General features: G+C 38.9%; 1 protein-coding gene across 1 annotated transcript in view; it reads right to left on the bottom strand.

Moving 5' to 3' along the window:
* The window catches only part of rnf217 (ring finger protein 217), a 72720-nt gene that overhangs the window by 7672 nt on the left and 41789 nt on the right, over positions 1-23259 (bottom strand). The window contains exons 2-3 of the mRNA XM_060916451.1: positions 13289-13519; positions 9577-9741 (exon numbers count right to left, since the gene is read on the bottom strand). Coding sequence (XP_060772434.1) covers positions 9577-9741; positions 13289-13519 — 396 coding nt within the window. The remainder of the gene's footprint in view (positions 1-9576; positions 9742-13288; positions 13520-23259) is intronic.

The following is a 23259-nucleotide window of genomic DNA, read 5'->3' as shown; positions in this document are numbered from 1 at the left end:
TGTCGCTGGTTCACCAGTTGTCCTTCCTTGGACCACTTTTGGTAGGTACTAACCGCAGACCGGAAACACCCCACAAGATGTGCCAGTTTGGAGATGCTCAGACCCAGTCATCTAGCCATCACAATTTGGCCCTGGTCAAAGTCACTCAGATCCTTACTCAGCCCATTTCTCCTGCTTCCAACACATCAACTTCAAGAACTGACTGTTTTCTTGCTGCCTAATATATCCCACCACTTGACAGGTACTACTGTAATGAGATAAATAATTATTCCACGAAATTGAGTCACACATGAGCTGATAGCCGACGAGGCATGTAGTACTGAGTTGGCTGTTATAAGCCATGTACGACAAGATTGAGTGGAATAACTTTTATTCTATCCGTATTCACTGGATTTTGAGAAATGGAGCATTTTTACTTTTTGCAAATTTGATCATTAAAAACTTTATACAAAACGTTCAACAAAACCATTTCTGCTTAGAATGTCAACAAACCGGTGAAATGACTGTAGCAATTTGTGAAAAATATATAATAAATTGTAATAATAATAACAATAATAATAATAATTATTATTATTATTGAAAATAAAAAAAGATACATTTTTACCATCAAATACTTCCATATTATATTTTCCATGTTCCATATTTTGTTTCTTTTTTATTTTTGGGGTTTTGTTTTCGAGTAGAGTTTTTATTTCATCCTCGGTTGGTTCAGTAACATGCTCCGCCATTTTGTTTTTCTCTATCTCTACTCACAGTATATATAAGCTGATATCCTAGTAGTAAAGTAGCCAATCAGAGTGTGCGATTGTTCATATCCAGTGACTGTGGATAGAGTATTTACATAAAGAAAAATTGTATTTGGAATGTAATCATCCCTCATTAAATATATGTATCCATTTATATTATATACATTAGCATTATACATACAGGACACTTTTTCAATGGAATAAAAACGTTCTATTCCCTTCTAGCAGGTTTCATTCATTTGATTTGATAGCATGCAATATTATTAGCATATTGCTTATCCTACGTGTATTACGTCACTCTACCCAATGGAGAATGAACGTTGAATATGGTTTACGATATTGCATGATTGTCAAGACAACATGACGTCACACATCAGAGACGTAAAACTTATGCGACTGTGACAATTTGTAAACAAACATGGTCGCCAGGTTTGCTTTGTTAAATACATTAGATTGAGAGAATTTTGAAACAGAACACCCAAAAGAAACGTATAATAATAATAATAATAATAATAATAATAATAGGGCAGCACAGTGGTGTAGTGGTTAGCGCTGTTGCCTCACAGCAAGAAGGTCCGGATTCGAGCCCCGTGGCTGGCGAGGGCCTTTCTGTGCAGAGTTTGTATGTTCTCCCCGTGTCCGCATGGGTTTCCTCCATGTGCTCCGGTTTCCCCCACGGTCCAACGACATGAAGGTTAGTTTAACTGGTGACTCTAAATTGACCGTGGGTGTGAATGAGAGTGTGAATGGTTGTCTATGTGTCAGCCCTGTGATGACCTGGCGACTTGTCCAGGGTGTACCCCGCCTTTCGCCCGTAGTCAGCTGGGATAGGCTCCAGCTTGCCTGCGACCCTGTAGAACAGGATAAAGCGGCGAGAGATAATAATAATAATAATAATAATAATATTATTGGCTGGCTTTTTTCGTGGTATATCAGATATACTCCATTTAGCTACTTGTCTTCAACTCGTTCAATATCATGCTAGCTGAATGGAATATATCTGATATACCACTCAACATCAGCCAATATTATTTAAGTATTTTTGCAAGGTGAGGTTCCCCCCCCTTTTCTTTTTTTGATGACTGGCCCAAATGGTATTTTCTCCATGAGAGCAGAATCTAATGAATGACCCTTGATGTAATGTTTGGGGTGGTTTACCTCTGTACAATTTTTGGCCACTGCTGGGTGGAGAAACAGTAAGTCTACCACAAATCTCCACCCAACAGCTGCTGTGCTGTGGTTTAAAAAGAAAGACATCACTGACGCTGATGAAAGCTGGAAGTTGACTTATACACATCATGCATTTAAAAGAATTAATTAATTTAAAAAAAGAAGAAGAACTGTTCTCCATCAGCGTTAAAGTTTCTTAAGAAGTAGCCAGTCAGTGTACACAGGCTTTAAAATTCTCAACAATGTTCTTGGACCTGATACACTCGTGTTTGCACAAAATTATTTTCTATCAGTTTGATGCTTGACTCAGACTTTCCTGTCTTTGTTTGGAGAGGATCTTTCCTGAACCTCAGCCACTGAGACTGCCGTGAGCAATCAAGAAAACAAAGTACTGAGCAGATGAACCAAGATCTAAACCACAAACATGAGCACAACAGCTGTGATTAATGAGATCAAACTCTTTCCAGTAAATCTGGCTTGAAGGTTTTCGTGTTGAGGGATTCGTGTTGCTTCCTCAGTCTGGCCCAGAGATGCTCCTTACACTAAAACTGTTTAATTCAACTCCATTTTACTTGTGCAGTACTTTTAATAATAAAAAAAAATCCACATGTAGATTTAGATACAGTGGCAAGGAAACACTTCCTGAGATGACATGAGGAAGGAAACTTGAGAGGAACTAGACTGAAACGGGAACCCAGATTGTCTGGTTATAAATAATTACACACACCTCGACAACTGTCTACTGTAAAGTCAAACGGTACTAAATGGGTTGAAAGGATCTTCAGTAAACATGAAAAATGTTCATGATTACAGCAGCAGTTCTGAGGCACAAATCTACAGTATCCAGGTGAGATTATCCACTGAAGCAATGCTGAATCTCACCATCTTCAAAAAGTATCCACCTGGGACTATCCACATCAATCTATTCATCTTTTCAAAGTATTTAAAACCATATTTGCTTAGGTGTAGCCAAGAATAAGGCAGGTGACTGCCTGTTCATGCTAATTGCTTCTTCAAAGCTTCAGGCAAGAATTTCTTTCCCTCCTGCAATGACTCAATCTTGCAGCATTACATCAGTGGGAAGAGTTTGAGTCACAAACACACAAGAATGTTTGGAAAAACATCTCAGCGCATCAGTGTAGGTTTTTAAACCTCTTAAAAATCTAAGTGGAATTGTAGTTTCATAAAACTATTGAAATTGACTTGAACCTCAATTTTAATCTAATAGGCTCTTTGTAGGTAGAGGTCATGTGCTTGGATAGTGCTTAGCAACAAGAAAGTCGAGAGCAAGCATTCAGGTCAACAAAACCTTCAACAAGGTCAAGCACAAATGTTTCAGCAGTTTATAGGTGCTTAATATCTTTCCTTTTCTAGAAGAATTGTCAACGGAGTTTTTTAAGTTTACTCGCGGCTCATTTTTACAGGAAAAAATAATTTTATCATGAAGGCATTGACTTTCAACGGACAGCATTTGGATCTTCACGGCCAAACAACACGGTGACTTCGCAACACCAAAAAAACTTTGTAAAAGCACCTATTTTAACTCTAACAGCTCCATAATAAAAGTTTTCAAGGTATATAGCTGTTTTTGTAAAGTTTGGCCCTACCAAATTTCATCAAAATCCGTTCACTACTTTTTGAATTACATTCAGAACAGACAAGAAAATCCTGGCTGTTCATACATATCTGGATTTGCAACAAAATGTAATAAATTGTTCCTTGGCCCATGGCTTATCTTGGCAAAAACAACCTCCTCCAACAAAGCTGGTGGAGGTAATGAAAACCTTTGAGTTATACTGAAAAAAGATGCCAAACAGACGCATTTTCACTGGTGTTCTCACATTTTTGGACCCTGCTGTATATAATGATGATCAATTAGCACAGAATCCACATCACCACACCAAATGATATGGAACACATCTCATCTACATTTTATTGTTCTGCATTTTAAACTCAGCCAATACTTAATAGTTTTTGGCTGTATTTTTGACAAACTTCTCTACCCACAGGATATAACAGAGTCTTTACCAACACTTCAATGAGGACAGGATCTTCTTCAGGCTGCTCCTATTAGGGGTTGCTACAGCAGATCATTATGATTATAAAACCTATACATATTTGATTTGGCATAGGTTTTATACCGGATGCCCTTCCTGACTCAACCCTCCCCAATCTATCCGGGCTTGGGACTGGCACCAAGTATGCACTGGCTTGTGGCTGGGTATTTTTACCTAATCTGCAGGTGTTTGAACTGTGGGAAGAAACCGGAGCACCTAGAGGAAACCCACGCAGACATGGAGGGAACATGCAAACTCCACACAAAAAGGCCCCTGTTGGCCATGAGGTTCGAACCCAGAACCTTCTTCCTGTGAGGCGACAGTGTTAACCACTGCACCACCATGCTGCTCCAGTGAGGCCCCAATGATTTGGGAAAATCATTATAATCTATTCAGACACATGCATGTGCAGTCTGTACAATTTACAGACATGATGGATTTGAATGAAAATCACAGCAATCCTCCAGTAATCATGACATTATCCTGCCTCCTCATGCAACACGATTTAAATCAGAAGAGGACTTAAGCAAAATGTTGATGATTCTGTGTAAATTCCACTGAGCAAAGCCTTCTGTGCAGAGTTGCAACTTCCTGGAATGCCACAGTTCCACTCATTGTTCGGATGGAGAGAGAGAAGGGAGAAAGACAACAAACATCCTCGTTTCACATTACTGTTGGGCAAAATGATCTGACACAGAAACCAGCATGTAGTGTGACACCTCTCTCTTGCTCTCTCTCTCACACACACACCAACCCAAATCAGAACTCATTTGTTGTGAATCCCTGAAGAGCAGGAACAGAACCAAAACAAACAAACAAACAAACAAACAAACAAACAAACAAACAAAAAAACCCTCAGAGTTGAATTTTCCCAAAAGTTCTGATTTGAATGCTACCTGTTATTCTGAATTTAACTTTACAATGCTTTGAAGAAACTGTTCCAGTTCCAACACCAAAATCCTGCTGGTCCAGAACCAACAACTTTAACAGGCTTGGGGGTGGAGTCAAAGAATCACCATGACAACAACCAAAGTAGGTTATAATTTACATGAAAATAAGATGTGACTGATGCAGTTTGATGATTGCGGTTAAAATTGTGAACACGAATTTTTACAAGCAGTTTAATCCAGTCTTGTACATAGTCATTATACAAGTGCACTGTGTATACAGTGGTGCTTGAAAGTTTGCGAACCCTTTAGAATTTTCTATATTTCTGCATAAATATGACCTAAAACATCATCAGATTTTCACACAAGTCCTAAAAGTAGATAAAGAGAACCCAGTTAAGCAAATGAGACAAAAATATTATATGTGGTCATTTATTTATTGAGGAAAATGATCCAATATTGCATATCTGTGAGTGGCAAAAGTATGTGAACCTCAAGGATTAGCAGTTAATTTGAAGGTGAAATTAGAGTCAGGTGTTTTCAATCAATGGTATGACAATGAGGTGTGAGTGGGCACCCTGTTTTATTTAAAGAACAGGGATCTATCAAAGTCTGATCTTCACAACACACGTTTGTGGAAGTGTATCATGGCACAAAGGAGATTTCTGAGGACCTCAGAAAAAGCACTGTTGATGCTCATCAAGCTGGAAAAGGTTACAACACCATCTCTAAAGAGTTTGGACTCCACCAATCCACAGTCAGACAGATTGTGTACAAATAGAGGAAATTCAAGACCATTGTTACCCTCCCCAGGAGTGGTCAACCAACAAAGATCACTGCAAGAGCAAGTCATGTAATAGTCGGCGAGGTCACAAAGGACCCCAGGGTAACTTCTAAGCAACTGAAGGCCTCTCTCACATTGGCTAATGTTAACGCTCATGAGTCCACCATTAGGAGAACACTGAACAACACTGGTGTGCATGGCAGGGTTGCAAGGAGAAAGCCACTGTTCTCCAAAAAGAACATTGCTGCTCATCTGCAGTTTGCTAAAGATCATGTGGACAAGCCAGAAGGCTATTGGAAAAATGTTTTGTGGACGGATGAGACCAAAATAGAACTTTTTGGTTTAAATGAGAAAAACGATATGTTTGGAGAAAGGAAAACACTGCAATCCAGCATAAGAACCTTATCCCATCTGTGAAACATGGTGGTGGTAGTATCATGGTTTGGGCCTGTTTTGCTGCATCTGGGCCAGGACAGCTTGCCATTATTGATGGAACAATGAATTCTGAATCATACCAGCAAATTCTAAAGGAAAATGTCAGGACATCTGTCCATGAACTGAATCTCAAGAGAAGGTGGGTCATGCAGCAAGACAACGACCCTAAGCACACAAGTCGTTCTACCAAAGAATGGTTAAAGAAGAATAAATTTAAATGTTTTGGAATGGCCAAGTCAATGTCCTGACCTTAATCCTATCGAAATGTTGTGGAAGGACCTGAAGTGAGCAGTTCATGTGAGGAAACCCACCAATATCCCAGAGTTGAAGCTGTTCTGTACAGAGGAATGGGCTAAAATTCCTCCAAGCCAGTGTGCAGGACTGATCAACAGTTACCGAAAACATTTAGTTGCAGTTATTGCTGCACAAGGGGACCCCCTTGTGCAGCAATAAACATTTAAATTTATTCTTCTTTAACCATTACACCAGATACTGAAAGTAAAGGTTCACATACTTTTGCCACTCACGGATATGTAATATTGGATCATTTACCTCAATAAATAAATTACCAAGTATAATATTTTTGTCTCATTTGTTTAACTGGGTTCTCTTTATCTACCTTTAGGACTTGTGCGAAAATCTGATGATGTTTTAGGTCATATTTATGCAGAAATATAAAAAACATTTTAAAGGTTTCACAAACTTTCAAGCACCACTGTACATGGTAACATACAGTGTCTTGCAAAATCCCCCTTGGTGTTTGTCCTAAACAGACTGCTAAAGCTACAACCCCGATTCCAAAAAAGTTGGGACAAAGTACAAATTGTAAATAAAAACAGAATGCAATAATTTACAAATCTCAAAAACTGATATTGTATTCACAATAGAACAGAGACAACATATCAAATGTCGAAAGTGAGACATTTTGAAATTTCATGCCAAATATTGGCTCATTTGAAATTTCATGACAGCAACACATCTCAAAAAAGTTGGGACAGGGGCAATAAGAGGCTGGAAAAGTTAAAGGTACAAAAAAGGAACAGCTGGAGGACCAAATTGCAACTCATTAGTTCAATTGGCAATAGGTCATTAACATGACTGGGTATAAAAAGAGCATCTTGGAGTGGCAGCAGCTCTCAGAAGTAAAGATGGGAAGAGGATCACCAATCCCCCTAATTCTGCGCCGACAAATAGTGGAGCAATATCAGAAAGGAGTTCAACAGTGTAAAATTGCAAAGAGTTTGAACATATCATCATCATCTACAGTGCATAATATCATCAAAAGATTCAGAGAAACTGGAAGAATCTCTGTGCGTAAGGGTCAAGGCTGGAAAACCATACTGGGTGCCCGTGATCTTTGGGCCCTTAGACGGCACTGCATCACATACAGGCATGCTTCTGTATTGGAAATCACAAAATGGGCTCAGGAATATTTCCAGAGAACATTATCTGTGAACACAATTCACCGTGCCATCCGCCGTTGCCAGCTAAAACTCTATAGTTCAAAGAAGAAGCCGTATCTAAACATGATCCAGAAGCGCAGATGTCTTCTCTGGGCCAAGGCTCATTTAAAATGGACTGTGGCAAAGTGGAAAACTGTTCTGTGGTCAGATGAATCAAAATTTGAAGTTCTTTATGGAAATCAGGGATGCCGTGTCATTCGAACTAAAGAGGAGAAGGATGACCCAAGTTATCATCAGCGCTCAGTTCAGAAGTCTGCATCTCTGATGGTATGGGGTTGCATTCGTGCATGTGGCATGGGCAGCTTACACATCTGGAAAGACACCATCAATGCTGAAAGGTATATCCAGGTTCTAGAGCAACATATGCTCCCATCCAGACGACGTCTCTTTCAGGGAAGACCTTGCATTTTCCAACATGACAATGCCAAACTACATACTGCATCAATTACAGCATCATGGCTGCGTAGAAGAAGGGTCCGGGTACTGAACTGGCCAGCCTGCAGTCCAGATCTTTCACCCATACAAAACATTTGGCGCATCATAAAACGGAAGATACGACAAAAAAAGACCTAAGACAGTTGAGCAACTAGAATCCTACATTAGACAAGAATGGGTTAACATTTCTATCCCTAAACTTGAGCAACTTGTCTCCTCAGTCCCCAGACGTTTACAGACTGTTGTAAAGAGAAAAGGGGATGTCTCACAGTGGTAAACATGGCCTTGTCCCAACTTTTTTGAGATGTGTTGTTGTCATGAAATTTAAAATCACCTAATTTTTCTCTTTAAATGATACATTTTCTCAGTTTAAACATTTGATATTTCATCTATGTTCTATTCTGAATAAAATATGGAATTTTGAAACTTCCACATCATTGCATTCCATTTTTATTTACAATTTGTACTTTGTCCCAACTTTTTTGGAATCGGGGCTGTACACTGGAGTGGTTTAAAGGGAAACATTTAAATATCTTAGAATGTCCTAGTCATACCCCAGACCTCAATCCAACTGAGAATCTGTGGCATAACTTGAAGATTGCTGTACACCAACGCAACCCATCTAACGTGAAGGAGTTGGAGCCTATGCACACTCCAGATTTCTGTTTTATCCTCTGAATAAAACAGTTTGTGTCACAATTAAAAAAGAAAAAAAAAAACAATTTGCACCTTTAAAGTGATCGGCATGTTGTGTAAATCAAATGGTGCTCACTCTCCAAAAATCCATTTTAATTCCAGCTTGTAATGCGATAAAACAGGACAAACAACAAGGGGGATGAATACTTTTGCAAGACACTGTACTGGACTTTGAACGATATGGTATGTTTTTAAAGCCATAGGTAAAACTAAAATCATTCACGTTAGGAAATCCTCAACTATTTTCATGAAAGCCACTTTTTGAATAGTATGGGCAAACTCGGGGGAATCTAGTGAAATTACAGAACTGTTTTACTGGCAACTCAACAGAAGCCACTATTTGATTAAATATTATTATTATACTGTGGAAACCAGTACTACCTACAGTACTGTGCAAAAGTCTTATCTTAGGCCCCCTTTTCCATCCAAACTTTGTTATAGATTTCTATTTTATGACTTCTACATTACTGAGTCAGTACAAAAACATTTTAGAGTTCCAAATGTTTGTTTTCCAGCACAAAATTTAATTTTACAGAAAAAAAAAGTTTGTGTCTGAACAGCATATTACATAAGAGAGCACTTTTCAGATTAAAAAGGAAAACCTAATGAAGGCTCCTGGGTTTTGGTGCAAAATTAAGAAGGAAGCGTGAGAGTTAAAGTGTCCAGAAGAACTGTGGCTGGTTCTGCAAGATGCTCAGTAAGACCTACAGTTCATTTCCTTTTCAAACTGCACTCATTGTACCTGAGACTACCATTTTTTTTTTAAAGCAAAGGGTCGTCTCACACTGACTTTGCTTCATTTATTATGGCTTACTGCTGTTTATAGTATTTTTTTAAATTTTGAAACCATTTCTTTACATGTGCCTAAGACTTTTGCACAGTACTGCAGTTTGTGGGCTGTACCTTGCAGCGGGGGCATTTCTGGGCGTTCCTCTGGCCGTGCTCGATAACGCTGGCCCAGTTACGCAGCAGCTTGTCTCCCTTCCTGTACTCGCGGCATTTCAAGCCCTCATGCCACGGTGCATGGCATCTAAAACACCACACCAACTCGCACTTACTGCACTGGATCTGTGGGGACATACTGTGAATTAGGACACAAAATATACAGCGCACATTCAATCTACAGAATCATAAGTGACTTGTTTATCAAAGACAATGGAATTAAAGCATATTGTTCAATAAAGCTTAAGTATTTGGTCTTTGCTTAAAACTTTTATAAAATGAAAAATCAGAATTTTAATACTAGCATGCAAGTTTCAAATTATTATTATTAAGCAGAGAAAGGTTGTACATATGAGAAGATAAGATAAAATCACGGTTATGTACATCTCATCTCATCATCTCTAGCCGCTTTATCCTGTTCTACAGGGTCGCAGGCAAGCTGGAGCCTATCCCAGCTGACTACGGGCGAAAGGCGGGGTACACCCTGGACAAGTCGCCAGGTCATCACAGGGCTGACACATAGACACAGACAACCATTCACACTCACATTCACACCTATGGTCAATTTAGAGTCACCAGTTAACCTAACCTGCAGGTCTCATCTCATCTCATTATCTCTAGCAGCTTTATCCTTCTACAGGGTCACAGGCAAGCTGGAGCCTATCCCAGCTGACTACGGGCGAAAGGCGGGTACACCCTGGACAAGTCGCCAGGTCATCACAGGGCTGACACATAGACACAGACAACCATTCACACTCACATTCACACCTATGGTCAATTTAGAGTCACCAGTTAACCTAACCTGCATGTCTTTGGACTGTGGGGGAAACCGGAGCACCCGGAGGAAACCCACGCGGACACGGGGAGAACATGCAAACTCCACACAGAAAGGCCCTCGCCAGCCCCGGGGCTTGAACCCAGGACCTTCTTGCTGTGAGGCAACAGCGCTAACCACTACACCACCGTGCCGCCACCTGCAGGTCTTCAAACAGGAAATGGAAACTGGGAAATGGTAAAGTTGCATGGCCGGAACTGAGAAAATATCAGACACCACGTCCAAGGAATCATTCGATCAGCACTTTATCCTTCACTTGCATTGAATCTCACTCATCATGATGTCATGGTATGATCTTTGTGGCTTTGTGTCAATGGACATCTGCTGCTTTGTTGCTTGCTCATGTGAATGCAGGGTTAATGTTCAAGCAAAAAAAAAAAAAGTAGATCAGCACAATCCCACAACAACGATAAATATGACTGTACCCACGTATGAATTTAGTTCCAGTCTGGAGCAGTCACACCACAACTATAATCCCCACTATAATATTGGTTGGTCCTGCCACTCAGGTAAATAAATGCATGCAACTTAGGAACAGTCATGGAAGTTTTTTCCAAGTAGTAGCACATTATTCCGGGTCATACTGTACAGCTTCAACTTCAAAACAACCCAGGCACATACTCCAGTAGTTGATATAATACGGATAGGTCACGGACTACGGAAATATAATAAAAAAGGATACAAAATACAGAGTGGTTACGAATTTTAATACGGATGTATCACGGATGCTAATAATTTACGGATTGGTCATGGGCGTTTCAGTATATTACAGATTGGTTACCGATTTCATCCATGCATCATGGATAAAAAAAAATTAAGGAGTCTAAAACCATTAAATGTTTGGACTGCCGAAGTTCATAATTAAAATATCTTAACTGCATTTCTATGTTTACTTTATTAATTTACGATTGAGATTTCATGGAAAATCACATATCCGTGAATAAAATATCCACGTATAGGCATATCAGGTAAAAATTCAAATTCAATCCAAACTGCTTAAAATGGCTCTCACTGAATTCAGAATTGAATGCTAAACAATATACTTTTTACAGAATTAAAATATATGTTTATCCTTTCTTGAGATATTACAAATCAAAGATTGCAAAAAAAAAGCTTAATGTTTAGAAAACTGCCATAATATTCTGTATGAGGATCACATGGTCCAAAATGGGCCTCATTAACAAAGGAGATCAAATGTTTTTTCTTAATAACTTTTCCATTTTCAAGATATTTACATGGAAATTGGCAGGCACATAGATGGTTGTATACTGAATACAAAGCTTGAAAAATTTGTTAAAACCAATTATGCAGATTATTATTTAATTAGTATTAAGTATGATAATTAGGTAAAACGTTAAAATCGGTACACCCACTTCTTCAAAGTTTTATCAAATGGCTTTATTTGTGCAATATAAAGCTGATCTTAACTTTCATTTATACATCACAAAGAAGGAAAAATCAAATGTTAATTATGAAATATGTATTAAATCTGTAAGCAGTAACTGTCATTCACAGCTACCATTCTCTATCAAAATAAAAAAGTAATACAAGAATATTTCTAATACCCTCTTTGTGCCCTGTATGCCGTTGTGTTTCTAAGTAGGGCCTAGTAGTGTTTCTATGAAAGATTATAAATTATTATTTCGATTAATATTCACAACTTTCAAGGCTAACCTCGGAAAAACTGTGAGAGCCACATCCAATAAACAATTCCATTTAATTTAATTGAAACTGACAATCGCGTTTCTGACTTCCGGTTTTTTAAATATCATTCCGACCACTAAGATCTCAATATTTTCATCAGAACAACTACAGTTAATATAACTAAAATAGTTATTTATTTACTTGAATCAGTTTGGTTTGAAAAAAAATAAGTAGGTAAAGCTATGAAAACTCACTTCAAAGTCTCCTGTGAATCATAACGTCAAAAGTAGCAGATGGAAAATTTTGCTGAATACTTCATCAGAAACTGAGAGCGAGAGAGCATCCCTATAGAAGTTATCTGATTGATATTCATGAGTAATCCAGTCGGAAACCAATTAGAAGAGAGAGCCTGACTGCTTTCCCGTGACTCGAAAAGCACCAGCAGTTTCCTGATGTCACGTGAGCAGAGTTTTTACTCTCTTATACCAACTTCAACCTGCCGTTACTCCCAAACTACTAAACAGATCTTAATGAGATCCATTTGTTTGGAAAGCAGAGATTATAAGCTTTCTAATGATAGTATTCACGACAGAAAATATTCAAGAGTTAAGCAATGACAGATTTGGAAACTTAGAAGAGCGTCTGCATGCGCAATTTTCACACAACGGCTAGCAAGCTGATATGCCTACTTTGTATTATATTTTTTAAATTTTCCCTGAATCCACATTTTGTGACTTCATGATGCAACAAGGATGTACAAAGATGCCTGGGAAAAATAGCACGTGCTCAGACAACGTCACATTAAACAATTAGATGCTTTATAGGATCAGGTCCAGGCCTGGAAAAAATCACTCCAGAAGCAATCTCATTGATGCCGATAAACCCAGGCCTGGGCTATAGGTATCATTATCGGTCTGGTGTAAACACCAACCACAAACTGCAGGGGACCGAGTTATTTATATAGTTATCATTATAGTTGTAGTTATAGTTATCAGTATTGTGGGACTGGGCCTTAAGCTAGCTAGCATTAGAAAATCATCATTCACTGAAATGACCCATCCATATAACAAGCTGTCTGAATTTGTGATTACTGGTCATCTAGTGATATTTTTGCTATTTATAAAATACACATTATCTTAATCAACCATAGTCATTACAACTAGCTGTATAGATTAATACAAAGGTTTGCTCTACCTTGTACTTGGGCTCGTCTTTGCTCTGCGTTGGCTGGCCGCGTCCCTTCAGCGAAGTGAACAAGCTACACTTTGGACAGGTCTTGGTTCCTGAGTCCAGTCTGCCAAGCTCCAGGAAGTACTTATACTTCGCCACATTCTCAGAGGCCAGGTGAGCCAGCACCACACTCTCTGCCAGGTATCCACTGCACTCTGGGATTGGACATACAATCTCTGCAAGGCCTGAGACAACCTGAAGATGGAGACGCATATACAGCATCAAGCACATGGAGCTCTCATGAACTGGATTATAAAAGACAAAAAGACTAACTGTAATTTATTCTATCCACATTCCCTGGATATGAGCAATCACACGCTCTGATTGGCTACTCTGATATCAGCTCATATACTGTGAGTAGAGAAAAACAAAACAGCAAAGTGTGTTGCTGAACCAACTGAGGATGAAATAAAAACTCTACTCGAAAACAAAACCCCCAAAATTGTTATAAAAGTATTTAAAAGAAACAGAAACAGCTAAAAGATTATTCCCCCCCCAATCTCCTGTCCTGCACTCCAGCCCAGTCGGTGGCAGTAATGCACCTTTAAGTTGGTTTGCCAACTGCCAAAAAATCCTAAAGAAGAAGAACCCCCCAAAATAAAAATAAAAACCACAACAACAAAATATGGAATGAAAGTATTTGATGGTAAGAACTAGGGCTGCGTACCTAAACGTAACATCAGGTACAGGTACCGGTACAGAGGTTTAGGTACAGGTCCGGACCTGTACCTGTACCTGAACAATTTGACAAATTCTTCTGAACTTCTTCAATAATGACAGAAACATTAATAAACTGTTGACAACTTGTCAGTATCTTTATTCAAAGAAAACCAAACATAACTAGGCTTCCTACCTCACTTCTCAGTCACCCTATAGTTAACTTGGGACAAAAAGTCATAAGTTGTCTAACAGCGAGAAGTGACTACACTAGAGTACTACAGACTACGCGCAATCCGCGGCCTTTAACTTACGCGGCAAAATTACACAAAGCAACAAAGGCCGCCAATGCCAGCAAAGGAAAAATGGCTGACCTGCTTTTGAGTCTTTTTGACCAATCAGAACGCTGGATCAGCCAAGCTCTCGCAATGTCTCGTGAGACTGTGGTGAGAGGATCTCAAATCAAAGATGGCTCTGATTTCAAGTTTCAGCGCGGCATTTTACGTCTTTTCCAGTGCCAAATTTTCGTCTTTGTGGTAGGATTTATGCATCTTCAGTCACAAAATAAGCATATGCTTGGTGTAAATTTATACCATTACAGTACTGGTACTTCATGATCCGGTATTTTGGACCTGTACCGAATCGATTTTCACGGTACAGTACCGGTACGCAGCCCTCGTAAGAACATATCTTTTTAAATTTTTTAATTATTATTCCAGCATTTTTCACAAATTGCTACCATCATCTCACCAGTTTGTTTACATTCTAAGCAGAAATTATTTTGTCTGACGTTTTGTATAAAGTTTTTATTTATCAAATTTGCACAAAATAAAAATGCTCTGTTTCTCAATATACAGTGAATGTGGTTAGAATAAAACTGTTATTCCACTCAGTCTCATCGTACATGGCTTATAGCCAATTCAGTGCTACACGCCTCATCAGCCATCAGCTCATGTTCAACTCAATTTCATGGAATTACTGTCATAGAAAATGTACCAAATATGTATAAAAGTGTACGTTTGTCCCACTAACACACCATGACATTGGTAGTTAAAAGTAACTCCAAGACTCAAGACTGAATATTTTACATTTAAAAAAAAAATAAAAAATAAAATCAAGGCTTTTCACTGATGTGATGAGAACACATCATAGCACAGTCTGTTATAGAATTCGAACATGAGTTTAGTACAAAAAAAAAGAAGAAGTGTGCTCAGTGTCGAAACGCAAATGTAGTAGACACCGTATAGTGACAGTGACAGGACACGGAGTCAAAGATCGTTTCGGATCAAAACCCATCTGGGACTGAAGTGGTTCACGGGTATAGTGCATGCAGATGTGTATGAAAGCACCTCAGGGAACCAGTTCTGACCGTATTTAACAGCCGAATGAAGTTTAATGTGAAAGCGTATGGCTCGGTGCACAGTGACCTTTCCAGGTCTGCGGCTAAAGCCTCAGAGATTCCATCTGGATTTCTTACATAGCAAAGGAGCACATTTCAGTTGAACGCCCATCAGAGTTGGAATCAGAGGCTTCCAAAGAGCATCTTGGATTTCCGTCAGTGTATTAGACTTTACATACACAACTTGATGGAAACCCATCAAAGAACACTGCTGCTCGTCTGCAGTTTGTTAAAGATCACCCATCGTATATTTACATCAGAACAAATAAGTTTAAAATAAAGAGCTGCACAAGGACAACACCGTGTCCCTCTTTATTCAATCTCTGCAATAAAGACATCCAGGTCCATCGCTATAGTTTCAGAAGTGTCAGTTTTACTGAGAAGAAAATAGAAATAAATAAAACAGAACTGGACAATTTTATTCGTACAAGTCAGTGGACAGGATGGCTCCACAGCATGAATGATAAAAATGCAGCATAGAGGGTAGAATGTGTTGTTTATCAAGCAGAGACCAAAGCTCTGCCCTCTTGGCTCACAAAGCTGAAGTTTGTGAATTCCAAGGTCAAAGTTCACCTTGATAAAGCTACTGTGAAGTGAAAGTAACTGCTACCAGAAGGAACTGCACATGCACACACATTTTTCCCCACGGCCTTTCCCCTTCATTAAACTGCCACACATTTTTAGTTGCAACATTATAGCAACAGAAATTGTAAGTGGTATGGCAAAATAGTACTGTAGCCATGGCCTGAAGGTTTGAGAAGCAGTCTTGGGCCCAAAGGGTTGCTGGTTCAATTCCCGGGACCGGCAGGAAAAAAAATGTGCGGGGAGTTGAGTGAATGAACAGCACTTTCTCCTCCCTCTGTATCATGGCTGAAGTGCCCTTGACTCCCCGGGTGCTGTAGCATAGCTGCCCGCTGCTCTAGGTATGCGCGTGTGCTCATTGCTCATGCATGTGTTCACTGCTTCAGATGGGTTAAATACAGAGGAGGAATTTCACTGTGCTTGTGTACGGTACATGTGACAAAATAAAGGCTTCTTCTTCTAAAATGATGCACAGAATATCGACACTATATGCCCAAAAGTGTGTGGACGAACAACCATGACTCCAATATGTTGGTCTTCGCCAAACTTCTGCCACAAAGTTGAAGGCACATGATTGTCTAGAATGTCTTTTTATGCTGTAGGATTATTTTAAAAAATTTTATTAGCTTCGCCACCAATCCTAAAATTAAAAAATAAATAAACTTTACAAGTTGAAGCAAAAAAAAAGAAATACACACACACACACACACACACACAGTGGTGCTTGAAAGTTTGTGAACACTTTAGAATTTTCTATATTTCTGCATAAATATAACCTAAAACATCATCAGATTTTCACACAAGTCCTAAAAGTAGATAAAGAGAACCCAGTTAAACAAAGGAGACTAAAAATATTATACTTGGTCATTTATTTATTGAGGAAAATGATCCAATATTACATATCTGTGAGTGGCAAGAGTATGTGAACCTCTAGGATTAGCAGTTAATTTTTTTTTTTTAAAGATATTTTTTTGGGCTTTTTGCACCTTTATTGGATAGGACAGTGTAGAGACAGGAAATGAGCAGGGGAGAGAGAGACGGGAAGGGATCGGGAAATGACCTCGGGCCGGAATCGAACCCGGGTCGCCCGCATTCATGGTATGGCGCCTTAACCACCTGAGCCACGACGCCCCCATTAGCAGTTAATTTGAAGGTGAAATTAGAGTCAGGTGTTTTCAATCACTGGGATGACAATCAGGTGTGAGTGGGCACCCTGTTGTATTTAAAGAACAGGGATCTATCAAAGTCTGATCTTCACAACACATGTTTGTGGAAGTGCATCATGGCACGAACAAAGGAGATTTCTGAGAACCTCAGAAAAGGCACTGTTGTTGCACATCAGGCTGGAAAAGGTTACAGAACCATCTGTAAAGATGTTTGGACTCCACCAATCCACAGTCAGACAGATTGCGTACAAATGGAGGAAATTCAAAACCATTGTTACCCTCCCCAGGAGTGGTCGACCAACAAAGATCACTCCAAGAGCAAGGTGTGTAATAGTCGGCGAGGTCACAAAGGACCCCAGGGTAACTTCTAAGCAACTGAAGGCCTCTCTCACATTAACATTAACATGTTCATGAGTCCACCATCAGGAGAACACTGAACAACAATGGTGTACATGGCAGGGTTGCAAGGAGAAAGCCACTGCTCTCCAAAAAGAACACTGCTGCTCGTCTGCAGTTTGTTAAAGATCACATGGACAAGCCAGAAGGCTACTGGAAAAATGTTTTGTGGGCGGATGAGACCAAAATAGAACTTTTTGGTTTAAATGAGAAGCGTTATGTTTGGAGAAAGGAAAACATTGCATTCCAGCATAAGAACCTTATCCCATCTGTGAAACATGGTGGTGGTAGTATCATGGTTTGGGCCTGTTTTGCTGCATCTGGGCCAGGATGGCTTGCCGTCATTGATGAAACAATGAATTCTGAATTATACCAGTGAATTCTAAAGGAAAATATCAGGACATCTGTCCATGAACTGAATCTCAAGAGAAGGTGGGTCAAGCAGCAAGACAACGACCCAAAGCACACAAGTCATTCTACCAAAGAATGGTTAAAGAAGAATACAGTTAATGTTTTGGAATGGCCAAGTTAAAGTCCTGACCTTAATTCAATCGAAATGTTGTGGAAGGACCCGAAGCAAGCAGTTCATGTGAGGAAACCCACCAACATCCCAGAGTTGAAGCTGTTCTGTATGGAGTAATGGGCTAAAATTCCTCAAAGCCGGTGTGCAGGACTGATCAATAGTTACCGAAAACATTTAGTTGCAGTTTTTGCTGCACAAGGGAGTCACACCAGATACTGACAGCAAAGGTTCACATACTTTTGCCACTCACAGATATGTAATATTGGATCATTTCCCTCAATAAATAAATGACAAAGTATAATATTTTTGTCTCATTTGTTTAACTGGGTTCTTTTTATCTACTTTTAGGACTTGTGTGAAAATCTGATGATGTTTTAGGTCATATTTATGCAGAAATATAGAAAATTCTTAAGGGTTCACAAACTTTCAAGCACCACTAATATTATATATATATATATATATATATATATATATATATATATATATATATATATATGAGTGATTCCACGCTTATGGGTACTGAAATGGGGACATGAACTTATTCACCTAAAACCATTTCTTTTTTTACCATCAGGTCACAAAACATGTAATCTTTAATGAATGATATGTTAAAAGATAACTTTAATTTTCTGAGATGTAATAAAACCATATTTATATGCCAAAGTCAAGCCTATGAGTTCCAAAATGATGTCTGTTACATTACTTCTGTTACGATTGTCCATCTCGCGTCTGTTACAAATTAATTACAATCTAGCTATATACCATGTTGATCTTATTGAAAGAATGTGTATGTTTATTCTACTACACATGGTTATTAATTATATTTGCTAAAACATCACCTTCTTATGTTTCAAAAAGTAATTCTACATTGTTAAAATTGAGAATATATATGTCCACAACACTTCTGTTACGTTCTGACTTTGGCATATAAATATGTTTTTATTACATCTCAGAAAATTAAAGTTATCTTTTAACATATCATTCATTAAAGATTACATGTTTTGTGACCTGATGGTAAAAAAAGAAATGGTTTTAGGTGAATTTTTAAAAATAAGTTCATGTCCCCATTTCAGTACCCATAAGCGTGGAATCACTCATATATATATATATATATATATATATATATATATATATATATATATATATATATATATATATAGGCTGCACGGCGGTTAGCGCTGTCGCCTCACAGCAAGAAGGTCCGGGTTCGAGCAAGGTACCTGACCCCTGACTGCTCCCCGGGCGCTCTGGGTGCATGTGTTCACTGCTTCAGATGGGTTAAATGCAGAGGATGAATTTCACTGTGCTTGAAGTGTGCATGTGACAAATAAAGGTTTCTTCTTCTAAGTTCTTGCGGGACATCATTCTGCATCGTAAAACAGGATGTTCATCCAGGGAGGTCATTTTGCCAAAAAGTGTCTGGACGCAAAATGCAATTTTTCTCCATCTCTATTAGAAAAACTCTACTGCAAGCAACTTAGAGAAGATTATTTCACAACATGGGTTGTGTTGCACTGTTCTGCACCACATGGATTAATCAGATATCTGCGAGTGCCAAGAAATACACATTCACAGGGAACAAACTGCATGACCATAAATAATAAATGACACCAATGGTGTACTGAAACTATTTAATACAGCAGTCTCAGTGTAGGGTGTCAGTCAAGTATTTACAACTCTCAGGATATAGTTAACTGTTTACATTTCCTTGGGGGGAAAAAAAAGAAAAGGGGACAGTCGCAGTTACTGAGCACCAGCTGAAAGAGCAGCATCTCTCATTGGCTCTGTCTCAACTAAGTAAAAACGTTAGATGCAAGATGGATAGTACTAAGGTGTATTGGGGTTACTGTAGTTAACAAGAAAACAAAAGACGACATATGCGGGGAAGGGTGGTAATATTCTGAGAACTCAGAATTTCTGAGATTAAAGTTGCAAATTTATGAGATAGATCGATCAATCAGACATTCTCAGAGAATCAACTGCAGTCCTAAAGTTATCATGGCAGCTGTAGTCCTCAGCCATCATAGCAAAACTGTAAGTGTCCAGAGCCATTTTCTCAGTGTATCTTTCGACTATTACATGAGTCATGTTAGCAGTTTAGCCAAGTAATACACACATACACCAAAGCCAACCGCGAGTTGGCTGAGTGGTTAGCGTGTCCACCTCCCGACTGGGAAATTGCGAGTTCTACTCGTGGTCGGGTCATACCAAAGACCATCACAAAAAAAAAAAAAAGGGACCTACTGCCATCTGGTGAGGCACACCACAATACTGATACAAGCAGGGAGTCAAACTCTTGCGGTTACCAGAGGCTACCAGCGACACCGGCTGGAAGGTTACTTCCAGGCCATTTCCAGGAAATAAGAGTTTTGGTCATGGCAACAGCGTGTGTATGTCAGCCTTGGTTTGGAGGTTTCAGTTTCAAAAACTGTAAGAGGTAAGAATAGAATAATATAAAGTACAGACACTTGGTATATTTTAGTTCTGTGATTTTTAAATTGTTAATTTTTGGATTACGCTTCATTTTTATGGCTAGTGCCTCATAGAGTAAATATATATGTTATATTTACTGTATGGGCGGCACGGTGGTGTAGTAGTTAGCGCTGTCGCCTCACAGCAAGAAGGTCCTGGGTTCGAGCCCCGGGGCTGGCGAGGGCCTTTCTGTGTGGAGTTTGCATGTTCTCCCCGTGTCCGCGTGGGTTTCCTCCGGGTGCTCCGGTTTCCCCCACAGTCCAAAGACATGCAGGTTAGGTTAACTGGTGACTCTAAATTGACCGTAGGTGTGAATGTGAGTGTGAATGGTTGTCTGTGTCTATGTGTCAGCCCTGTGATGACCTGGCGACTTGTCCAGGGTGTACCCCGCCTTTCGCCCGTAGTCAGCTGGGATAGGCTCCAGCTTGCCTGCGACCCTGTAGAAGGATAAAGCGGCTAGAGATAATGTGATGTGATGTGTGTGATATTTACTGTATGGGCATGGTATCAGAAAACAATTTTATTTATAAGCAGTAGCCACATGTACCCACAGGGTACCTATTTTTTTCGCGATATCTTCCTTCATATTCATCGTAAGTGCAACCAGGCGAGATTTGTTTTGCATGGCAACACTTGTTAACATTGATTTCTTCTTTGTGATTTATAAATGAGAGTTAAGATCAGCTTTATATTGCACAAATAAAGCAATCTGGTGAAAGTTTGAAGAGAGTGTACCGAATTAACATTTTTACCTAACTAGCATAAGTAAAATAAATTAAATACAAACTTGCATAATTTGTTTTTACTAATTTTTCAAGCTTTGTATTCAGTATACAACCATCTATATGCCTGCCAATTTCCATGTAAATAAAAATAGAAACGCTGTTTTACCTCATTTGTTAATGAGGCCCATTTTGGACCATGTTATCTGAATACATCATATTATGGCAGTTTTCTAAAAATTAAGCCTTTTTTTCAATCTTTGATTTGTTCTCAAGAACGGATAAACATAATATTTTAATTGTCTAAAAAGTATGTTGTTCAGCATTCAGTTCTGAATTCAACAAGACCAGTTTCAAGAAATTGACAGATTTTTCACCCGTTATGCCTACCTAAAGGTACAATAACATGCACTCTCAGAAAATAAAGTATGCTAACCCTCTCATCTTCTCTTCCCAACTCAAGCATGACGTCTAAGTGCAAATTTACAGCCAATTCTGACCAAACTCCCCGGACACAGTGCTAACTGAATTACGAATAGACTCAGTAATCACAATTCAAAAATCATTTTTATTTACGTTAAAGAAAATCTGCAATGTATCTTAATTAGCAAAAACATTTCAGTGTCGTCCATACAAACACAACAGCACAATCTGCATGAGAGCTTGTGAGGGATCGGTTTGCTTTCAGTAAAACTAAATTTAACCATACTGTAAGAGGCAAAATTGCTGATTATGAATAAATAAATAAATAAAATAAATAAATAAATAATGCATCGCATAATCAATAACCAAGTTATTGATACAAGAAAGAAAAAATAAAGTATGCTGTAAACAAGTCGATTTAATGGAATGATGTCTTATAAAAGAACCATGATTAGTGTTCTACTGCTTGCTTTTACATTCCATTCTAATTTAAAACAAATGTTTCTCTCCACAATCCTATCTCGGCTCATCGTGAGATTGTATATTTTGATCTCCAGTTTCAGTCCACTTTTTAAACCACCACTGCACATTACTGTAAAGAAAAAGAGCTTGTTGAGTGTGTCTCAGGTGCCTTCTCACTGACCCTCATCACATCTGACATGTACGTTTGAGAACTTTGACTTACAACCCCGATTCCAAAAAAGTTGGGACAAAGTACAAATTGTAAATAAAAACGGAATGCAATAATTTACAAATCTCAAAAACTGATATTGAATTCACAATAGAACATAGACAACATATCAAATGTCGAAAGTGAGACATTTTGAAATTTCATGCCAAATATTGGCTCATTTGAAATTTCATGACAGCAACACATCTCAAAAAAGTTGGGACAGGGGCAATAAGAGGCTGGAAAAGTTAAAGGTACAAAAAAGGAACAGCTGGAGGACCAAATTGCAACTCATTAGGTCAATTGGCAATAGGCCATTAACATGACTGGGTATAAAAAGAGCATCTTGGAGTGGCAGCGGCTCTCAGAAGTAAAGATGGGAAGAGGATCACCAATCCCCCTAATTCTGCGCCAACAAATAGTGGAGCAATATCAAAAAGGATTTCGACAGTGTAAAACTGCAAAGAGTTTGAACATCATCTACAGTGCATAATATCATCAAAAGATTCGGAGAATCTGGAAGAATCTCTGTGCGTAAGGGTCAAGGCCGGAAAACCATACTGGGTGCCCATGATCTTCGGGCCCTTAGACGGCACTGCATCACATACAGGCATGCTTCTGTATTGGAAATCACAAAATGGGCTCAGGAATATTTCCAGAGAACATTATCTGTGAACACATTTCACCATGCCATCTAAAACTCGATAGTTCAAAGAAGAAGCTGTATCTAAACGTGATCCAGAAGCGCAGACGTCTTCTCTGGGCCAAGGCTCATTTAAAATGGACTGTGGCAAAGTGGAAAACTGTCTTGTGGTCAGACGAATCAAAATTTGAAGTTCTTTATGGAAATCAGGGACGCCGTGTCATTCGGACTAAAGAGGAGAAGGACGACCCAAGTTGTTATCAGCGCTCAGTTCAGAAGCCT

The sequence above is a fragment of the Neoarius graeffei genome, chromosome 3 (genome assembly GCF_027579695.1).
Source record: "Neoarius graeffei isolate fNeoGra1 chromosome 3, fNeoGra1.pri, whole genome shotgun sequence".
NCBI lineage: Eukaryota > Metazoa > Chordata > Actinopteri > Siluriformes > Ariidae > Neoarius > Neoarius graeffei.
Note: the sequence above shows the minus strand (reverse complement) of the source record. Positions and strands in the feature narration are given on the sequence as shown.